General features: G+C 40.2%; 1 protein-coding gene across 1 annotated transcript in view; it reads right to left on the bottom strand.

The window, feature by feature from the left end:
- The window catches only part of Ttn (titin), a 285,277-nt gene that overhangs the window by 11,665 nt on the left and 250,976 nt on the right, over nucleotides 1–22,636 (bottom strand). Inside the window, 29 exon segments of the mRNA XM_048345167.1 lie at nucleotides 76–651; nucleotides 1,253–1,552; nucleotides 1,668–1,973; nucleotides 2,088–2,672; nucleotides 2,777–3,079; nucleotides 3,331–3,633; nucleotides 4,367–4,666; nucleotides 4,762–5,049; nucleotides 5,155–5,748; nucleotides 5,928–6,209; nucleotides 6,295–6,600; nucleotides 8,651–8,956; nucleotides 9,079–9,375; nucleotides 9,459–9,749; nucleotides 9,842–10,147; nucleotides 10,464–10,766; nucleotides 10,861–12,927; nucleotides 13,024–13,323; nucleotides 13,437–13,724; nucleotides 14,505–14,798; nucleotides 15,104–16,870; nucleotides 16,959–17,264; nucleotides 17,354–17,656; nucleotides 17,900–18,199; nucleotides 18,325–18,612; nucleotides 19,861–20,157; nucleotides 20,271–20,573; nucleotides 20,667–21,254; nucleotides 21,355–21,651. Coding sequence (XP_048201124.1) covers nucleotides 76–651; nucleotides 1,253–1,552; nucleotides 1,668–1,973; nucleotides 2,088–2,672; nucleotides 2,777–3,079; nucleotides 3,331–3,633; nucleotides 4,367–4,666; nucleotides 4,762–5,049; nucleotides 5,155–5,748; nucleotides 5,928–6,209; nucleotides 6,295–6,600; nucleotides 8,651–8,956; nucleotides 9,079–9,375; nucleotides 9,459–9,749; nucleotides 9,842–10,147; nucleotides 10,464–10,766; nucleotides 10,861–12,927; nucleotides 13,024–13,323; nucleotides 13,437–13,724; nucleotides 14,505–14,798; nucleotides 15,104–16,870; nucleotides 16,959–17,264; nucleotides 17,354–17,656; nucleotides 17,900–18,199; nucleotides 18,325–18,612; nucleotides 19,861–20,157; nucleotides 20,271–20,573; nucleotides 20,667–21,254; nucleotides 21,355–21,651 — 13,044 coding nt within the window.

The raw sequence follows: 22,636 nt of genomic DNA, 5'->3' as shown, positions 1-22,636 counted from the left end.
AATTGTTGTGGAATTCACAATGCATTTCCTGAATCTTAAAAAAAAATAAAATCACTGAAAGCAAAGCACAAATACCTTGTATTTCCACATCAAGAGTGGCATCAACTGTTCCGAAAGTATTGCTGAGCTGCACCTTATATTTTCCAGCATGAGTCTTTCGTTGGACATTCTTCATGACAAGATGAGTATAGTGCTCAGTGTTTTCAATAGTAATGTTTTCTGAGTTTTGCAAGAGTTTCTGGCCATGGAACCAAGTCATGGCTGGTACTGGGCGACCAATGTACATCACATGAAGTCGAAGTGTTGAGCCCACAGCACCATAATATTTCTCTTTCAGTGGGTAACCAGGATGGAACTGAGGTGCTGCTTGCAGGAGAAGTTTACTACTGCTTTCCACTTCTCCAACTTCATTGGTAGCTATGCAGGTATAAACACCTTCATCTTCTTGTTCCTCTGTCATTACTGTCAGAGTATGTGTGCGTCCATCAGAAGACATTTTGTATTTGCGGCTTTGTACAAGCTCCTTACCAAATCGGTACCATTTAATGTCAGGAAGGGGTCTTCCGATAATCTGACATGAGAGCTGAGCAGGTTCACCTAATTTGGTGGTTACATCCTTCATTTCCATACGGACTCCTGGGGCCTCTCCAGCTGAAGGTGATAAAAGATAAATGCATTACTAAATACTGAACCTGTAGTCCACTGTCCATGTATGTCAGGCATGGATTTATTCTATTTATTCGATACTATTTGCATCTAAGTATAATTCTGACAGATTCTTCCTAAGATCCTATGGAGAAACTACGACTGATCAAATCTGCCATCATTTTATTAAGTAGAGTGGCTTTTCCCTTACAGTTGGGAGGATAATAATAATGTAATTGGAAGTTGGGGAGAAATGAGTTCTCTCTGCAAGCCTATAGTATTTTTTATCTTATATACATTTGCTGAAGATTTGTTAGCCCTTCCAATCTTGCTAGAAGATTCAAAAAACTTGTTGCATTAGAGGGAGAAATTGTTCTAGGAATGTGCTTGTAGCTCCCTACACCTAACATCGGCTGGCATGATGTACTTGGGATAGCTTCTTACAGAGTTTATCAATGTGTGCGTATGCCAAAGTGGGTGATTGTTTTTTTCTCCCAGCAGATGTTCTCCAATAAAGCTTTCAATTTCTACTTGGAATAGTGGCAGAGTTCAAGTTAATGTGTTATGTTGCTTACAAGTCATAAGCAGATAACTAAATGCAACTTACATGTCAGCTTAGTCTTCACAGACATAGCTGTTCTCCGAGGTCTACTAAGTCCGGTCTCATTCTCAGCAAAAACCCTGAATTCATATTCAGTAGCTTCCAATAACCCTCCAATTGTGAATTGCCTGTCCTTGATGCGATCCTTATTGCTCTTCTTCCAAGCGCTGTCTCCAGACTGTCTATATTCAACCCAGTATCCAAGGATTTCTTTGCCACCATCACATTCAGGTTTCTCCCACTGTAGAGTGACACTGTCTTTAGATATTGAAAGAATCTCAAGTTCTCCTGGTTGGCTTGGTTTATCTAAAGTATTTGAAGACAATTGAAAAGAAATTCAGATTTACTGGGGAAATAAGAGAAACAGATTAAAGCTGCCTTACTTCTTTAATGTCACTCCTCCCTTGGAAATTTTCCTTACCAAATGGATCTTTGCAAACAACTGGTTCTGAGGCAGGGCTCGTCTCACTGAGCCCAACATCATTTTGCGCGATGATGCGGAACTGATATTCAGCATCAGGAACAAGCCCTGTGACAGTATACATTGTAGTTGTGATCTGAGTCTTGTTATGTCTGACCCATTTGTCAGTCGATGTCTCCTTGCGTTCAATGTAGTAGCCTGTGACTCGAGAGCCACCATCATCTTTGGGTCGGGACCAGGACAAGCTAACAGAACTCTTGGTCACATCAAGTACTTCTGGAGGATTGCTTGGAGGTTCTGGAGGATCTATAAGTAGAAGTGGAAAAAAATACACATCAATGTGCAAGCTCATTCCTTTCACTTAAAATAAAAGTACACTTAAGGCAAGTTTTGCAATTTTATAGTTGGAAGAACACTTACTTAGTTGTGTTTTGGGTACAACTGGTTCCTCAGATTTCAAGGGTTTGCTTATGCCAAATTGGTTTTCTGCTGAAACACGGAAATGGTATTCCACATTTTCTTTGAGGCCTTTCACCACCAGAGATGTACCTCGAACTCTGGAATCAATGGTATACCAGGCAGCCTTAGGCACTTCTCTTCTCTCAAGGATGTAGCCCAAGATGTCAGCACCACCATCATCAGCAGGAGGTCTCCAGCTGACCCTCACAGAGCGTGCCTGTATGTCATCATATTCCAGTGGTCCTTCTGGAGTATTGGGACTTCCTATCACCTTGACCTTGATATAAAGAGTCTTCTTGCCACATTTGTTTTCCAGAACCAAGTCATAAGTTCCAGAATCATCTCTGTCTGCTTCTTTGATAACAAGCTCAGTGTGTGTTTCAGATGTTGCAATCATGGCACGCTTACTAATATCTTGGCCTTCCTTGGTCCATTTACATACAGGGAATGGTTTTCCTTTGATTGGTATGGTAAGCCGGATGACTCCACCTTGTCTTACAAAGACACCTTCCTGGTATCTTTCATCAAGCTCATAATCAGGATATTCTGTGGATAAAGCAGAGTTACAATTTAGAATGTTTTTATGAGAAGGGATTAAACAGCATGTCTTAAGACAATTACAGCAAAAAATAAGCAGTCACATGTCTTACCAAGCATCTCAGTGACTTTGACTGTTCCTGGCACCTCAGCAGGCTCCCCAGGCCCACCAGCATTACAAGCTAGGACTCGGAATCTGTATTCAGCACCCTGAGGTAGATGTGTTAGAGTGTACTCTCGAATCTTGGTTGGGGTGGTGTTACATTTGGTCCATTCATGTTGATCTACTTTTTGCATTTCAATCAAGTAGCCTGTGACTTTAGATCCTCCTTCATCTTCTGGAATACTCCAGGCAAGGGAGACTGATGTCCTGGTGGTATCAGTAACTCTTGGATTTTGTGGCTTTCCTGGTGGAGCTAGGAGGAAAAAGACAAACATAAACTTGTTAGAGATCTGTGAGGTTGAAATTTAACTGTGCCGTATAATCAGTTGAGTTGTTGAAATATAGACTGTTAGTATTAGATTGTTTTTTGTTTTTCATATATTTGTATTCTACAATCTATAGTTTGAGGCAGTGGTGACTCCAAAACAGAGCTCACAGAACATGGATTTAAGAAGGATGAGTTTTGCCATATATAAGTTATATAAACATATGAAATTTATTTACCAATTGGATCCATGGCAACAGTGGGTTTGGAAGGACGACTTGGTTTTCCAGTCCCTCTTGCATTAATGGCTGTGACACGATGTTCATATTCTAAGCCTTCAATAAGGCCAGTGGAGCGATACCGTGTCATTGTCACTGGTACTTTATTGACACGGACCCACCGATCTGCTCTCACTTCTTTGCGTTCCACAATATAGCCAGTCACTTGTGAGCCACCATCATCTTCAGGTGGATACCAAGTAAGTGTCATGCCATCACGGGAGATATCAAATACCTGTAGTGTTTCTGGGGGTCCAGGAATACCTGCAGCAAGACAGAGGTAAATTCAATACAGTGGTAGGAATAAAGCAAAACACTCATACTTTTGAGTATCTGAGCTTTTAGTTGGTTTTTAAAATGATGTATAAGCCTTATAACTGTTTTCCAAGTGCCTGCTTTTTATACATTTTTGGCTGTTCCTTATTTTCTTCAACTTTATACATTTATTATATATTCACTTTGTATTTTTTCTTTTAATCTAGTCCTCTATCTATCTATCTATCTGTCTATCTACCTACCTACCTACCTATCTATATTATCTATTCTTTTCTGACCCTTTTCTCTTTGTATAAAGGAAACCTCTAAAAAAAAAAGGTTTAGAAATCTTTGGTTCTGGAAGCTGTGCATTGGTGGGCTCATGTCTGTAATCCTAGTTACACAGTAGGCTGAGATCTGAGGATTATAGTTTAAAGCCAGGCCCAGCAGGAAAGTGTGAGACTCTCATCACCAATCATTTACTCAGAAAAAGCCAGAAGTAGCACTGTGGCTATGGCTCAAGTGGTAGAGCACTAGCTTTGAGCACAAAGAGGCTCAGAGACAGGGCCCAGGCTCCAAGTTCAGAGTTCAAGCCCTAGGACTGGCAAAAATAAATAAATAAAATTCTGGAGATTATTTGTGAGCTTTTTTCTCTACATTAGGGTCTACTTACAGCAAATTCCTTTATAGGAATATTCAGAATCAAAGGTAGAGAGAGTGGTGGGAGGGTTCAAGGACTTACTGATGCTGCTGCGGCATTCTATGACCTCAGACTGCAAGTAAGAGCCAATCCCAAAGCGGTTTGTGGCTGCGACACGGAACACATACTCATTCCCCTCAGTGAGTCTGGTAAACTTAAATGTTGGTCTAGTTACAGATTCGGAAACTGGTAGCCAGCCTGGGCGATGAGCATCTCTCTGTTCCACCACATAACCACTCAAAGGGGCACCGCCATCCAATTCTGGTGGTTCCCAGGAAATAGTAACCGATGTAGCATCAATTTCATCAATCTTGATAGGTCCACTTGGTGGACCAGGCTTGTCTGTGAAAGAAAACATCCAGAAAATTAATTTTTACTTCAAATTAGATGGGGTAACCAAACATCAACTTGCTTGTGTCTTTGTCACACATTCTTACCAAGAATGATAACTTTAATGGTTTCTGATGTAGTTCCAGTAACATTTTTTAATTCAAGTGTGTATTCCCCAGTGTCTCTTATAGTGGTTTCACGGATGGTTAATTTAGTTACTTTAGTGTGAGTTTCAACTGTGACACGCTCTGATTCCTTAAGTTTAGAGCCAGAAAAGAACCAGGAAGCAGTAGGAGGTGGACGGCCAGCAATAGGTATCACCAGCTCTATTGGTCTTCCAGCTGCGACATGGATAGTCTTTTGAGGCATTGTAGAAAGATCAATTGTTGGCAACACTATGAGAAAGAAAGGAAGAAGTATTATATGTTACCCCTAATGAGGCATTATGAATTGTGAATATTTTATTTGCTGTTACTGTTGTTTGAGTATTCAGTACATACCTCTGAGGTCTTGTACAGTCACAGGGGTGACAATTTCTCTTGGCTCGGACACACCTTTCTCATTTTGTGCCCTCACTCTAAATAAGTACTGTTCACCTTCATTTAAGGAAATAACGGTGTGTTCTAAGACTGTGGGTTTTAAAGTAACAACCTTCATCCATCTTTCTGTGCCAGCTTTGCAGGCCTCAAGAACATATCCAGTGAGTCGGCTACCACCATCGTAGAGTGGTTTTTCCCAGGCAAGGGTGACAGTGGATTTGGTGACATCGACCACTTCTAGTTTTGTAGGCACCAAAGGTACTTCTGAGACCAGAACTGCATCAGATGTTTCACAAGGTTCTCCGATGCCATAAATATTTTCTGGCAGCACTCTGAAATAGTACATGGTTCCTTCTACGAGTCCAGAAATTCTGTAAAGCGTCTTGCTGCATTTGGTAGTTACTGTTTTGAATGCTCTCATGGCAGCTTCACGTTTCTCAATAATGTAATTGTTGACTGGAGCCCCACCATCAATCGTAGGAATTTCCCAAGTGATGGTCACAGAATCTCTTGATACTTCCTTAACTGTTACTGAAGGACAAGGACCAGGAGTATCTAAAAAACAGAATATGCAACACTCATAATTCTTCTTTGCCTAATTGGTTGGCAGTATCTTTTTTAAAAAAAATTGGTAGGAAATAGAATCAATAAAGGTAAAAATTCTCTTTACAGAGATAATTAATAAGGATCAAAGTATATGTTTTTAGAGATTTAATTTTAAGAAAAATACTCACCATATACTTTAACAAGGACTGTTGCTGATTTCTTGCCGGATTGATTTTCAGCTTCAATTGTGTATTTTCCAGCATCATACCGATTAACTTTGTCCACAATCAGCAAAGAGTAGCTCTCAGTGTTGTCAATAATTGCCCGGTTTGCAAGGTCAATGCCTTTCTTGACCCATGTGATGATGGGAGGTGGTCTTCCAGAAACAGACACCATCAGGCGCAATGAGGCCCCAGCCCTGACAGTCACAGTCTTCTTTAGATCATCTGCAAGCTCCAGATCTGGTATTTCTGGAAAGTAAACATCAAAATTGAATTAGTTTATAAACAGATGGAATGAGAAAAATAATCCATCAAAAGTTTGTATTATAAATACCTAGTCTTTCCACAGGCTCAATTTCAGCAATTGTTTCGCTGTACTCGCTCATACCCTTCACATTCACAGCAGCAACTCTGAAGGAATATTTCTGGCCTGTCTTCAGGTCTGGCACAGTGAATTCAGTATTTCTTATAGTTGCATTGGTATGCACTCGCAGCCACTCAGCAGTGTCCTTCTCTTGCATCTCAAGAACATATCCTATGATGTCAGCACCCCCATCATACATGGGCTTGGTCCATGCCAAACTAATGCTGCGCTTGGTAGTATCCACAACTCTTGGAGCGGAAGGTGGTCCAGGGGTGTCTGTAGAATTTGAAAAGTGGGATGTAAGTGTTACACTTGAGGAATTGTATATTTAGTTTGGAAGATTCACAAAGGTATTATCCACATTCATCAAGACCATCTTTGTAATTCAGTTCTGACTTTCTAGGGCAAGACTGTATGCTATATTATTGCTATTATTGTAAGAATTAATTTGTACTAGAAGGTAGATGTTTCTTTCCTACTACTTTGTTAGTTATGGTATATTGCTCTCTGTTAGCTAAGCTCATTGCTTCACCTATTAGCAAAGGCATTTTATTTTGCTCATCTTTCCCTAGGTTAATATCACTTGACATCTCTACATTTCTAATGAATACAGAAATCAAATTCCTCATCCTCACTTTCTGAGTAGTTTTTGTTTGTTTGTTTGGTTGGTTTTTGCCAGTCCTGGAGCTTGAACTCAGGGCCTGAGCACTGTCCCTGGTTTCCTTTTTGCTCAAGGCTAGCACTCTGCCACTTGGGCCACAGTGCCACTTCTGGTCGTTTTTTATATATGTGTTGCTGAGGAATCAAACCCAGGGCTTCATGTATATTAGGCAAGCACTCTCACCCCTAGGCAATATTCCCAGCCCCTCATCCTCACTTTCTTACTCTCAATACCTTGTGACTTTTAATTCGGGGACTCAGTTTGCATAAAAGGAGTGTTTACTTGTATTTGAAGCTCATATAACTATTTCTTCTTTAGTGACCTATTAGAATACTAGGTATTTTATGTTAGAGCTAAGCTTCTCAAAGAGGATTCTGCCTTTTTCCCCCCTTGCATTACCTATTATCAGCATACCATATTTTCTCTATCCTTAAGCTTTATAAAGTATTCCTTTCATATTGACAGTAGAATAATTGTTTTTCATTCAACAAAAAAACACTGCAACAATCTTCAGCAATGGTAATTTCTAGCATCATATAAATAATAATGTGCTTTCTAACTTAGGCTATATTAAGATTACACTTATAAGTAAAAGAAGTAAATGCTTTTCCTACACATTTGCTTTTCATAAGTCTTTTAACTATGGTGGAAAATTATCTTTTTTTTTTCAGTGCTGGAGATTGGACTAAGAGCCTGGTGAATTTTAGGCAAGTGTTCTACCACTTAAATCAGTGGTTGTATAAAAGACCCTTAGTCTTCTGCTTTTAGTTTTTTTTTTAAATTGTAGTTTTGCCTGGGTGTTATTCCTGAGCTCTTCAGCTCAAGACTATCAGTCTACTAAGTGAGCTGTAGCACCACTTCCAGTTTTCCCATGGTTTAATTGGAGATAAGAGTCTCATGGACTTTCCTGCCTGCGCTGGCTTTGAAATGCAATCCTCAGCTCTCTGCCCCATAAGTAGTTAGGATTATGGGTGTGTGCCACTGGCACTGGGCTGGGTTATTTTTGAAATAGGGCTTCACATTTTTTTTTGTGTGTGTGTGTGGTGGGGGGCTAGTATGAAACTATAATCTTCCCATCTTCCTGAGTAGCTGGGATTACAGGTATGAGCCATCATGCCTGACCTTGTCATATGTTTTTTTTTTTTTTCACTTCGGCATCCAGTTTCTATTCACAAAGAAAAAGCTCCAGTCCATCTTTTAATATTTTTTTGAAAAATTCCTACATTACAGAACTAAACTGAAATGTATTAATATTCCACTCTTACATTTTCCATGACAAACAAAAATTCATGAGCCAAAAAAACCCCACGGAAAAACAGGGGAAGCTTATAAAACTAAATATGATCTCAGCATTAACATCTGAACAGAGAAAGGAATTAAAACGCTTTAATTAAAAAATTACGAGTGGATGATAAAGTATGTAGAAACTGAAAATTTACAAACTATTTAAAACCTGGAATTGCTGACTGTTCAGAAACTACACAGATGGATCATGGGTGGTGGAGGTGAACAGCAGAAAGGCATTATGGATGAGTCTGCATTGTTCTAGCTGCTCCTCGTGTCACACATCTCCGAGGAAAGCCTGACATTGATTAGATACTTAGCCTGGCTCAGTGTCATATGGTTTTGATGGGCATTAGTTAATGTCTGATTCTTAGAACTCACATGATGGTTCTCGGCATGAGATGAAATTGGAAGCTTCGCTGGGTTCACTGTTACCAGCGGCGTTCACAGCAGTCACCCGGAACTGGTAATCACAACCTTCCATTAGGTTGGTCACCTTAAGCCTAGTATCATACACCACGTAGTCTCTGTTGACACGTGTCCAGCGCAGACTCTTCTTTTCACGTTTGTCTACTAGGTAGTTGCTGATCTCATTGCCACCATCAGAGTCAGGTTTTGTCCATTGAATGATGATATGCTCTTTGCCAGCTCCAACTTCTTCAGGTATGCCAGGTTGTGATGGAATAGCTATATTTTATGAAAATAAGGATGACAGTATTGTATTAAAGTCACAAATAATCTGATCACCTTTCTCCCTTCATCCCACTACATTTCAATCATCCTATTGTTTTAAAAATACTAATACTCACTGAATGAATTTCTGGCTATAACTGGTTCTGATTCAACAGGCACACCAGGGCCATATTTGTTTACTGCCCTCACTCGGAATGTGTATTCATTGTTCTTGATGAGTCGGGTGACTACATATGATAGCGTTGGGCATTCGCCTTCAACGATCACCCAGTTAAGCCTGCTAGTCTCTCGTCTTTCTACAATGTAGTGACTTATTTCTGCTCCTCCGTCTTCCTGAGGAAGGCTCCACGCTAAAGTGCATTTCTCCTCTGTCACTCTGCTCACAGTGAGTTTTCCACATGGCCCAGGGGAATCTGAAACAGAAGGACAAGAAGAGTATTCTTTCTGTGCACACATGAAAATGCTGGAATCATGCAAGGCCATTTGATATGCTTACCCAGCACTTTGACCATGACAGACACAGCCTTGGTCCCACTAGCATTCTTCACTGTTAATGTGTATTTCCCACTGTCACTTCTGTCACAGAACTTGATCACAGCAGTGGCTCGCTTGCCGGTGTATTGCAAAGAGACTTTTTCACAGAGGTCTAGTTCCTTGTCTCCTTTGGTCCAGATAATTTTTGGTTCAGGTTTGCCACCAATGGCAGCATCAAGAACAAGATCTGAACCTGCTCTGATGGTCACCAGATCACCTTGTAATCTTGCATCTAGTTCAGCTTTAGGAGGAGCTGTGACAGACAAAATGGATGTGAATGAATATCTGAGTTCATTTCCACAAAAACTGTGATCATGTAAAAGGAGAATATTGACTCTTTCTTACCATACTCATCTCGGCAAGTAACTGGGCCTGTGGATTCAGATCCTTTGCTAATTACACCTGCTGCATTCTTGGCCAACACACGGAATTCATAAGTGTCTCCTTCACTGAGAGCAGTCACAGTGAAGAAATTGTCAGATACAATGGTATAGTTGCACTTCAGCCAGCGGCCATCTCCAACCTCACTGACTGGCTTACGTTCTATGATGTAGCCCACCACCTTGCTGCCTCCATCATACACTGGAGCAGACCAAATCAGGGACACTGTTGATCTAGTGACATCTGTCACTTCTGGTCTACCTGGTGCATCTAGAAGCAATGCAAAGAAAAGGTTAAAAATACACCGCTGAGTTCTAGTACAAATAGTTATAATAAACATGATTACCCTTTGAGTTTTTTGTTTTTTTTTTTTGCCAGTCCTGGGGCGTGGACATAGGGCCTGGGCACTGTCCCTGGCTTCTTTCTGCTCAAGGTTAGCACTCTGCCACTTGAGCCACAATGCCACTTCTGGCTTTTTTTCTATATATGTGGTGCTGAGGAATTGAACCTAGGGCTTCATGTATACGAGGCGAGCACTCTTGCCACTAGGCCATATTCCCAGCTAACCTTTGATTTTCATACCTACCGACTGGGTTTTGAGCCATTACAGGTCTCGAAGCTTCACTGGCCTTGCTAACACCAGCAGCATTAAGTGCATATGTTCTGAACTGATATTCCAGTCCTTCAACTAAACCAGTCACTTTGTAGTTGCACTCTAAGCATGGCACTTTGTTTTCTTTCATCCAAAGAATGGTATTCCGTTCTTTCTTTTCAACCCAGTAGCCAACAATTTTACTGCCACCATCATGGTAGGGTTCTTCCCAACGAATAGACATGGCATTGGCAGATACATAGTAGACTTCGGGTCTGGTAGGAGCACTTGGTGGGACTAAGTATAAACAAAGATATCAAATGTAAGTACAATTTGATAAAATTCAATAGAAATAGGAAGAGAGAATGTAGTATGATTTTAGTTTTCTTACCAAATGGATGTTCAGCAACTATCGGTATTGATTCCAGAGGCTTACTGACACCAAATCTGTTCTCTGAGCTGACACGGAAAGAATATTCCTTGTACTTTGTGAGGTGAGTGATTTTAATCTGAGTACGCTTGACACTAGAATTGACAAGCTGCCAAGCTGTTGTACCAGACTCACGCTTTTCAACTATGTAATTGGTAATGTCAGTGCCTCCATCATCTTTAGGTTCAGCCCATGACAGGACACATGATTCAGCTGACACAGATGAGACCTCAATAGGTCCACTTACTGGACCTGGTCTTCCAATGACCACAACTGTGATGGTGAACGTTTTAATACCAGCTGTATTTTCCAAGGTCAAGAAGTATCGGCCAGAGTCACCTCTCATGCTGTCTTTTACAGATAGGGTGGTCCTATCTTTTGTTGTTGTGATACTCATTCTATCTGTCTCCTTAAGTCGCATCTCTTCCAGTTTCCATGTTACTTTGGGGGTGGGACGACCACTGATTGGCACATCAATGGTAAATGGGCTTCCAGCCTTGCAAGTTATGAGCTGATTGGTAATTCCAGTGAGATCAGCAGTGGGCTCAATTTGAGGCTCCTTAATGATGACAGACGAGAAAGCTTCCCTAGGTTCACTGTAGCCAGCATCATTCTTGGCCTTCACCCGGAACTCATATTCAGTGTTCTCCATAAGGCGCTCCACTGTGAAAGTCAGCTGCTTGGTATGACCAGCTTCAACCCAGAAGTCAGATCCTTTTTGTCTCATTTCCAGCAGGTAGCCAGTGATTCGACTGCCTCCATCATGGTCAGGTTTAAGCCAAGCTAAGACTGCAGATGATTTGCTAGTGTCAATGACATCAAGTCGTCTAGGTGGAGCAGGCTGTTCTGTGGCTACAATTGGTTCTGGCATTTCATAGGGCTCACCAATGCCATACTCATTTTCTGCAGAAACACGGAAATAGTACGGAACTCCTTCTGTCAGATCACTGACCTTGAGGATCTGGCGAGTGCATTTTTCACTGACCACCTGCCAGCTACGGCGACTTGCTTCTCGTTTTTCTACCACATAGTGATGGATTCGGGCACCACCATCAAGGAGAGGAGCATCCCACATCAAGGTTGCAGATCCCCGGGTCACATCCTTGAACGTAATGGGACCAGGTGGTCCTGGAGAGTCTAGCACCTTCACAGTGAACGTGATAGACTTAGTGCCACTGTTGTTTTCCACACTAAGGGTATATTTCCCTGCATCATTTCTGTTGCAGTTTTCCACTGTAAGGGTACTGAAGGAGTCTGTTGTATGGATATCAGCTCGGATGCTAAGGTTAGAGTCTGGCTTGCTCCATACTGTTGTAGGTGTAGGTCTGCCCCGATAAGCAATGAAGAGGCGAATACTAGCCCCAGCTCTAACAATGTGAGTCTGCTTGAAGTTTGCATCAATGTCTAATTCAGGAGCTGATAATCGGTCAACTGCTTTAATTGTACCAGTCACCTCACAGCTGTCTCCCTTTCCAGCAGCATTGATAGCACTAACCCGGAATTTGTATTCTTCACCTGCTTGCAGATCTGTGACGGTATATCTTGTTTTCACACATGCCTCTGTGTTCACTTTGTGCCAGTCTCCTAAGTCAGCTTTGCACATTTCTATAATGTATCCAATTATTTCCAGGCCACCATCAAAGACTGGCCTGGACCATTCTAAGCTCACGGTTGTCTTTGATGTGTCTGTCACTTTGACTACTGTGGGAGCACTTGGTGGGTTCACAGGCTCTCTACATTTAATTAGTCTTGAGATACCACTTGCAGGCCCTACTCCTGCAGCATTTTCAGCCATGACATGGAATTCATACTCATTGCCTTCGACTAGACCAGTGACTTTGAATCTTGTCTCAGAGATTGGCCGTTTGCTGGTAACTTTTACCCATCTTGTGCTTTTCTTTTCTCGCCTTTCCAGGATATAGTGTTGAATCTCATTGCCACCGTCTGATTCTGGTCTTGCCCATGTCAAAGTAATGCTGTTGCCTGTTACATTGCTAGGTTCTGGAATTCCAGGGGCATCAGGAACAGCTGCAAAATTAGGAAAATGAACACACAAATCAGATATATTTGCTTGAAAAGTTAAGCTTATGGTATTATAGCACCACTCAGTGAAAATAGACTTACTGTATTGTATCTGAGCAACCACAGGGTCAGATTCAAGTGGTCTGCCAACCCCAAACTTGTTAACTGCAGAGACACGGAACTGGTATTCATTGCCATTTATTAATTTGATAGCAGTGTAACTGTGAGCTTCACATTTATCCTCAATCAGTGCCCAAGCAAGTCTGCTAGTTTCTCGTTTTTCAATGTTGTAGTGAGTGACAGGTGCACAGCCATCATTGAGTGGTGCATCCCACCACAGGGTCATCTTCTCACCAGTAATATTGGTGAATCTTATTGGCCCAACCACTTTTCCTGGTGTATCTATAAGCAAAAGTTTACAGAGTTAGTTTATTTTCCTGTTCAGTAAGGTATAATTAAGTTGTCCCTACCCAAGTCCCATACATTTTAACATTGAAAAGTTATTTTAAAAATACCTTGTACTTTCACAATAATCTCTGCTTTTGTAGAGCCAGATACATTTTTGGCTTCTACAGTATAGACACCACGATGTTCCCGAGTAGCATCTCTAACAAAGAGACTGGTGGATCCAAGGACATCAGTTATTTCCATATTCATCTTCTTTTCAATTTCTACTCCATCTCTGAACCAAGTTACTCGAGGTACTGGTCTTCCTTGCACCAAAGCTTTAATTCTAAGGCTCTCTCCAGACTTAATTATAAGACCATCGAAGTACTCAGGGCCAAACTCTACTGTTGGTGGAACTGTAAAAGATACAGAAAAGAATAGTATGTTTTATTTTGGCTTAATAAAGACACACATGAATGTGTTTTATCATTAGTGCTCTATCAGAAATCCTGGGAAGGAATGACTAGCAAAAGCAGCTTTGAAACTAAGGTTGAAAAAAATTAGAGTTCAGACTACTGGATTATTTATGCCAGAGGATGCTGGCAAAGATTTGCATATTATAAGATATTTCCTTTGTTACACTTGTCATGTTATTTATTTTTCACTGCCATTTGCAAGAACAGAAGTGAAATAGCTATAAGTTATTTACTTCCGAATGCTATTGTTAGAAGCTATCAGCTGTATCTAAGAAAAGTGATGATTGTGTAATTTGGTGTACATTGTTTCTTAATAACTCCAGTGTAGACAGCTATTATTGGTGGACTTCTAATTTCAAAGCTAAGACCCCTGTTTCTACTTAGGTGCATTTTATATGGGACTTGAGCAAAAATACACGTGGTAAAAATAACTGAAGTCAATTACATTTGTTCTTGTTTTCATCTAAGAGGTAAAAAAGATCTATGTCATCCACATAGCAACCTGGGGTAGTTTGTATTGAAATGATATTTCTGTGCCTCTTTCACAGTCTAGGGGCCAACAACATTTCTTTATTTTTATTATTTTTTATGGTAGAATCTAATATTTTATTTAGATTTTCATTAAACTGTTGGATTACAAACCAGAGACATATGTAAGAAACCTCCTCAAAAACTTTCTAAAATGTGAATGCATTTTGGAAATCAGTTAAAAATATTTACCATTTTCATCTCTTGTCATAATAATGCCAGATGACTGTGAAGGTGGGCTTATGGTTCCAACAGCATTTCTTGCAATGATTCTGAACTCATATCGATCCCCAGGACTCAGTCCTGTAACTGTGTATTGACATTCACTGACATCAGTAAAGTTGCATCTAACCCAGCGATCATTCCCTTGCCGTTTCTCGATGCTGTAGGCCACAATCTTACTGCCTCCATCACGCAATGGAGGGTTCCATTTAAGTGTGATAGTTTCCCGGGTGACATCGATGTAGTCAGGAGTGCCAGGTGGGTCTAAAAAATTAGAAGGAAGTTAAATGCAGTATTACTCCATTTCTCAATCATCAATGGAAGAAAAGTAATGAGTGAAATTTCAGAATACAGTCATTAGTTTCAAGTTTCCTGTTCTAGTCTTTCAGGGAACTTCAAATTATTTTTATTAAATTGACTTAAAAATCATTCTTCTTGCTTTATATGACCAGTTCACTTGTGACAGGCAGATAGGTAAGAATGTGATATATGGAAGAAAGCAGTGTTTGATCAATTTATTACAAGCACAGTTGCGGACTTAAACATTTAAATAAATAATAGTCACTTACCTACTGGGGAAACTGCTAAGGTAAATTTGCTTGGGTCACTAGGTGAACTTAGGCCAGCAGAATTCTCAGCATAAACACGGAATTGGTAATCCAGTCCTTCTATTAGTCCAGTAGCTCTGTATTCTCTTCCAGATATTGGTGATGTATTAACTCTTTGCCAGAGGATGCTATTTCTTTCTTTCTTCTCAACATGGAATCCAGTAACTTCTGAACCACCATCATATACTGGTGCATCCCAAGTCAGTGACATGCCATCAGAAGTCACATTGTATATAACTGGTTTTCCAGGGGGGCCAGGAATCCTGAACTGGTGTTTTGCAACAATAATGTTTGAGACAAGTGGTTCACTGACTCCATATCTATTTTCTGCTCTGACTCTAAACTGGTATTCAGCATCTTTGACCAGATTAGGAACTTTGAAAGTTGTCCTGGCAACACTTGAACATACCATCTTCCAATTAGTTTGTGAAGCTTCCCGCTTCTCAATGCTGTAACATGTAATCTCTCCCCCTCCATCATCTTCAGGTATGTCCCAGGACATGATGGCACTGTCAGCCTTGATTTCATCAAATTGAATGGGTCCTTTGGGCTTTGATGGTGGTCCAAGAGTGATAATTGTAATGGGGAATGAATTTCTACACACTGCATTGTCCAGAATAACAGTGTATTTTCCTCCATGCTCTTTCTTGACATTCTTGATACTCAAGGTAATTTTGTTTTCAGTTTTGCTGAAACGAACATATTCACTTTCTTTCAGTGGTAAACCGTCTTTCAGCCAACTGATAGATGGTTTGGGTTTTCCTTTATAAGGTAATTCAAGGTGTACATTATGTCCAATTCTCACAGAGATTTGTGCTCCAGGAATTTCTGACAGGTCGACTTCTGGTGTAATTACAAGTTCTTTCACTGTAAGTGGCCCAATAGTGACAGGATCACTCAGCCCCTTCTCATTTCTAGCAGACACTTTGAATTCCAGGATGGACTGTTCTTTAAGTTGGCCAATCTCAATTTCACAGGTTTTGCTTATACCCGCATGTGACCATGTTTGTTCACCTTTACCTTTTCTTTCCACAACATAGTCTGTGATGATACTTCCACCATCGAAGTCAGGTTTGGTCCAGCTCAGGATAACAGAGGTCTTTGTTGAATCTTTCATTGAGAGGTCACGTACAGGAGCAGGTACTTCAGCAGCCTTTACTGGCTCTGTAGTTTCACAGGGTTCCCCGATTCCAATTTCATTTTCTGCAAGAACTCTGAAGAAGAATGGTATTTTCTCTGACAAATCTGTTACCTTAAAGCTTGTACTGGAACATTTGTGTGACACAGCAGACCATGTTCTCTTGGTAGCATCTCTCTTTTCAATGACATAATTAATTATGGGAGATCCTCCATCAATGAGAGGAGGATCCCAGAGCAAAGTGACTGTGCCTCGGGACACGTGTTTCATCTGCAGTTTCTGGCAGGCAGCAGGTGTATCAAGTACTTTAACAGTCACTGTTGAAGACTTTGGTTGGCCAACTCCATTTTCTATTGTCAGGACATATTTTCCTGTATCATTGCGAGTAACTTGAGGAATCACAAGTAATGAAGATGAATCAGTATTTTGAATGCTATATCGGGCATCGCTTCCAAGGTTCTTCTCATCTTTTCTCCAGGTGACAGTAGGTGGAGGTCTGCCTTTAAAGGGAATCAACACTTGTACATCTTCACCAGCCTTAGCTATAACAGAGGTCCTGAGAGCCACATCTAGGTCGATCTCTGGTTCCTCTGTAGACACAAAATAGACATAAAGTAAGCAAGAAAATCAGGACTGAAAGTAATCTAATAAAAGCATCATCATACCAGTTGTACATACCAAGTATATCTTTAGCTTGTACAGGCTCAGTCATTTTTATAGGCTCTCCTTGTCCAGCACAGTTTACTGCAGACACCTGGAAGTAGTAATTAACTCCAGGTTTCAAATTAGATACCACATATTCTGTAGTTCTAATCTCTCCTTTGGTAGAGACAATAGTCCATTCTTCCTCCTCTTCTTGTCTCATCTCAACAACATAGGCAGTAACAGCACTGCCTCCATCATAGACAGGTTTGCTCCAGCCAAGGGTGATGGATGACTTAGTTGTATCTGCAATTCTGATCTTGGCAGGAGGGCCCGGAGGATCTGGAATGACCATTCACAAGATGGTTATTATACAACACAGTAACATTCAGCTTGGCCACACAAAGGATGCTTCATTTGTGAGTACTTACCAATAGGGTCTGCAGCTTTGTAGAAATCAGATGGTTCAGAAAATGGACCCATTCCAGCAGCATTGACAGCACAAACCCGGTATTGATAGTCGCTGTTCTCTGTGAGTCCTGTTACCTTCTGTCTGGTGTCACGGATAGTCTGCTTTTGTACTTTAAACCACCCTAGACTCTTCTTGTCTCGTTTTTCAAGGAAATAGCCACTTATTTCACTACCACCATCAGCAACAGGCCTGTTCCAGGTAACAGTCATTGCATTCTTGGTAATCTTTGTCACCTCTGGTATGCTTGGTGGCCCAGGTGTAACTATTTAGAAACAAAAAGACCAGTATATAAGATCAACATGAGTATATATTTTGATTTTAAATCCTATCTAAAAATAAATCATTTCATTTTGTCTCTTTCTTACCCCATGAAGAGGATAGTTATGAGATACAATGTGATATAAAATAGAATAAAAATAATATAACTATTTTGAGAGAACATTCACAGAATAGCTGATGACTAAATTTGTAATGTATTTCAGTTAACTAATAAATTGTATCTCACCAAAGGCATTCTTGGCTATAACTGGATCCGATTCCAATGGCTCGCCAATTCCATACTTGTTCACAGCTCGAACCCGGAAGATGTACTCATTTCCTTTGATAATTTTGGTGGTTGTAATAATACACTCTTCCAGATTTTCAGCCACCATAGACCACACAACACGGCTTGTCTCACGCTTCTCTACAATGTAGTGAGTGATTTTCGCGCCACCATCATCAGCTGGAGGCCTCCAGAGAAGAGTTATCTTTTCAGCAGTGACAGTTTTAAATTCAATTGGCCCACCTGAAGGTCCTGGTTTGTCTGTCAATAAAAAAAAAATGAAAGAATATTACTAGTGTTTCTTAAAAGCTTACTGAGATTTCAAATTGCTAAGGTTTAGGTAACATTAGTCATGATTATGCTGTTAATCTGTATTAAGCACCTACCAAGGATCTGCACTCTGATGGTGGCTGAGGCTGAACCCATGGCATTCCTTAGTTTTAATTCATAGCTTCCACTGTTAAGGCGGTTGGCATCTTTGATGAGTATAGATGCGAGGTCAGTGGTGTTTTCAACACATACCAGTGCATTGGTTTGTAATTCTTTATCATCCTTATACCACTCAATCGTGGGCTCAGGTTTGCCAGAAATGCCAGCCCTGAGTTTCACAGATGTACCTGCTCTGTATTTGACAACTTCTGTATATTCTAGAGGCAAGTCAATTACTGGTCCACCTTAAAGAGAAACAGATAAGAAATACATAAAATATTATGAAGATGAAAAATGGCTACAACAGCCTCAAAATGAGGTTACTGGCCCTTACTCAATTATGTGTATGTATACTGTAGTTCTAAGTCTATTAACATTATTTTTTAAGTTTTATTAGCCACTAATATCTCAGATGGGAAACAGATTCTGTGCTGTAGTAACATGGCAATAATTGCATACTGACTCAAGTATCTTCTAAATATACATTAAAGGTAATTACACATTTTATTCTAGACATGAAACACAATGTGGTAGTGAGAACATTGTTGAAGAAGCAGCATGAAACATTTTTTCACTCTAGTTTCTCTTCCTTCTTCCTGTGACTACCCTTTATTCCTTTTATTTCCTTGTCTCAGTTCACTAATATATAACAAGTGTGGACAATAAATGTCAGACCCTCAAAGTCTGCACTCTGTGTGTGTGTGTGTGTGTGTGTGTGTTCACATATATACATCTATACACACATATGGTATGCAGATTTTATGTCAGGCTGTTTAGGGCTATGAAGAAGAAGCACTAACTAAGATTGTAAACTCAGTTTCCACAAATCTTGACTGATAAAGTGAGGTCCTGCAATTCTTAATGTGAGGATAGGACCAAATACTTCACACAGACAGATAGTGGTTACTTCCTTTCTTGAAATTAGAGAACTTTTAGAAACAGTTTCACAAGGTACTTCGCTTTCTTAGCAACTATAATTACATACTATTACTAGGTGGGTATGTCACTTATTTTCTGAATAGTCAAGTATAAGTATTTTGGATTCACAGTGATGTCAAGAGAGCATTAAACAACATCACTTTATCACTAACAAGTTTCTTTACCTTGAGGAAGTCACACAAGCATCTAAGCCTTAGTTTTTCTGGTGTAAAATGAACCAATCCTTGGGATGGTAGAACTAAGGAAGTGAATTCTGGGCGATATCCTGGGCAGTATTCTGGGTGATGCACCCACAGAGATAATAATTGATAATTAAGAATAAAAACATCAACACAGACAGTCAAAGAGTAAAAGATTGAAGATAGCCTTAGATATCTTATAGCTCACATCTCTCATTTTTAGTTAAGAGATCTGGAGAAGTTAAGGAATTTTTCCCAGTAGCTTAGATAGTTCATAATTTCTTCCAAAGCCCATTAAAACACATAGTAAGTTATTAAACTAAGGGGAAAATGAATTAAGTAGCTACTAGGATTCAAAGAACTATGAATACTTACCGTAAGAATCAATGCATGTAATGGGGCCTACAACCTCAGATGGATTGCTCATGGAACCAACAGCATTCCTAGCAAAGACACGGAATTCATACTGAGAGTTCTGAGTTAAGCCAGAGACAGTGAATTGAGTCTCAATAACATTGGTGAAGCTGGCCTTGGTCCATCTGCCATCTGGAAGGTCACGTTTTTCAACAATGTAGCCTGTGATCTTGCTTCCTCCATCAAAAGCTGGTGGTTGCCATGAAAGGTTGACAGAGTTCTTTGAAATATCAGTGATACGAACATTTCTTGGGGGTTCTGTGGTAATAAGAGAAGGAAGGTTAATGGCATTCATGTCATCTCATTTTGCTTCAAAGGAATGATATTTGCATTCTTAAGCTGATAAGACTGTTCTCATGACAAATACATACCACAGGCATCAATGGCCAAGACTGGTTCAGAAGGATGGCTGGGTTTCCCAACACCAGCAGCATTTTCTGCATATACCCTGAATTCATAAATAAGCCCAGCACTGATTGTTGTGACTTTGAAGTGAGTTGTACGGATGAGCATTTTGTTGGCTTTTTGCCACAAAATACTGTTTCTGTCTTTCATTTCCAAGTGATAGCCTAGGACTGCACTGCCTCCATTGGAAACGGGTTCATGCCACCCCACAGTGATGCTTTCTCGAGTAACATTAGATACCCATGGTGTAGATGGTGGTCCAGGTGTTGCTATAAAAGAGAGAAAGCCCATGGTTAATAGAAACATTTAACATATTAGCAGCAAACGAAAATCTGGAATCTTAAAAAAGTTTCACAACTTACTGTATGGCAGTTTGACAACAACACAAGCTGAATCTATGTGATCACTGATACCAAAGCGGTTTTCTGCCTTGATGCGGAATTGGTATTCTTCTCCTGTGGTCAGTTTCATGATTTTAATCATGGTTCTTGCAACTGTTGCAGACACTTCAGCCCATACTGCAGTACTTGTTTCTCTCTTGAGTACAATGTAATTGGTAACCTGACTTCCACCATCATACTTTGGTGGCTCCCATTTGAGAGTCACGCTTTCTTCAGTTACATCACTGATAGCTACAGGACCAGTTGGAGGACCAGGCCTGTCCAATACAATAATGTTAATGAAAGCCTTGGTTGTTCCACTGGAGTTGGCAGCAGTGATTTCATATCTACCAGCATCAGCTGTAACACTTTCCTTTAGATTTATGGTCAAGTTCTCAGCAGTTACTTCAGTATTGAACCTCATGGTTGCCTTCAGAGGGACACCTTCTCTTGATAAGGTCACTTTGGGTAATGGCTTTCCAGAAATTGGAATGTCAACTTTAAGGTTAGAACCAGCTCTAACATATACAGTATGGCTTGGGTAATTCTTCATGTCAATTTCAGGTGATTCTAAAACAAAATAAAAGTATAGTCAATGAAGGTAGAAAAGAGTTTCTAACAATTAAATTAATCAATGTAGATAAGTCCTAATTTTGAACTTTAAACATACCTAGCTGTTCCTTTACAAGAACAGGAAGCAGGAGCTCTCTTGGGTCACTCAGGCCAGCTTGATTTTCAGCAAAGACCCGGAAATAGTATTCATGATTTTCCCTTAGACCAGAAACAACATGGTGGGTTGTCTTTACCACTGCACATCTAACCCAGTTCTTCTGTCCTTTTTCTAGTGCTTCAACGACATAGTGTACAATTCTGCTCCCACCGTCATGTTCAGGCTTCAGCCAGCTCAGGGAAATACTGTCTTTGGATACACTTGTTACTCCAAGCTTTTCAGGTGGGCTTGGTTTTTCTAAGAAAAAGCATTGAACAAAAGTAACAATTATAACTTTTTCTCCACATATATCCTTCATGTATTGTCAAAAAAAACCCTTTAAAATGAAGGCTATTCATTTACTTTAACTTTTTTTTTTTTTTGCCAGTCCTGGGGCTTGGACTCAGGGACTGAGCACTGTCCCTGGCTTCTTTTAGCTCAAGGCTAGCTCTCTGCCACTTGAGCCACAGCACCACTTCTGGCTGATATATATATATATATATTTTTTTTTTTGCTGGGGAATTGAACTCATGCCACTAGGCCATATTCCCAGCCCCTGACTTAACTCTTTTTATATGGTCAGTTTAGCTTTTGAGCCAACCAAAGCTCTCCCAAGATATGGCATTACATGAATAAGAATTCAAATCTAAATTAGGTGTCAAAATGACTAGCTCAAATGATAAAAAAAATGATCTCCAATTCATATTTTTTTTTTTTTTTTTTTTTTTGGCCAGTCGTGGGCCTTGGACTCAGGGCCTGAGCACTGTCCCTGGCTTCTTCCCCCTCAAGGCTAGCACTCTGCCACTTGAGCCACAGCGCCGCTTCTGGCCGTTTTCTGTATATGTGGTGCTGGGGAATCGAACCTAGGGCCTCGTGTATCCGAGGCAGGCACTCTTGCCACTAGGCTATATCCCCAGCCCCAATTCATAATTGTTATATAAAGGAGAAACAGCTTTGTAAATATTCTCTCTTTTGTAAGAAACTTCATCATATACTTTCTTCATACATATAACTGTTTGTGTGCATATATATGCAATTAGAATTGATTACATTTTAACCAAACATATTTTGGGTTGCGTTTCTAGCTATATAAATTTCTTTATTTTAATTTTTTTGTGCCAGTCTTAGGGCTTGAATTCACGGCAGTGGCATTCTCCCTGAGCTTTTTCACTTAGGACTAGTGCTCCACCACTTGAGCCACAGCTTTATTTCTGGCTGTTTTTTCTTGGAGATAAGAGTCTTA

Source organism: Perognathus longimembris, chromosome 4, assembly GCF_023159225.1.
Source record: "Perognathus longimembris pacificus isolate PPM17 chromosome 4, ASM2315922v1, whole genome shotgun sequence".
Classification (NCBI taxonomy): Eukaryota; Metazoa; Chordata; class Mammalia; order Rodentia; family Heteromyidae; genus Perognathus; species Perognathus longimembris.
This window is presented reverse-complemented; position numbering and strand designations above follow the sequence as displayed.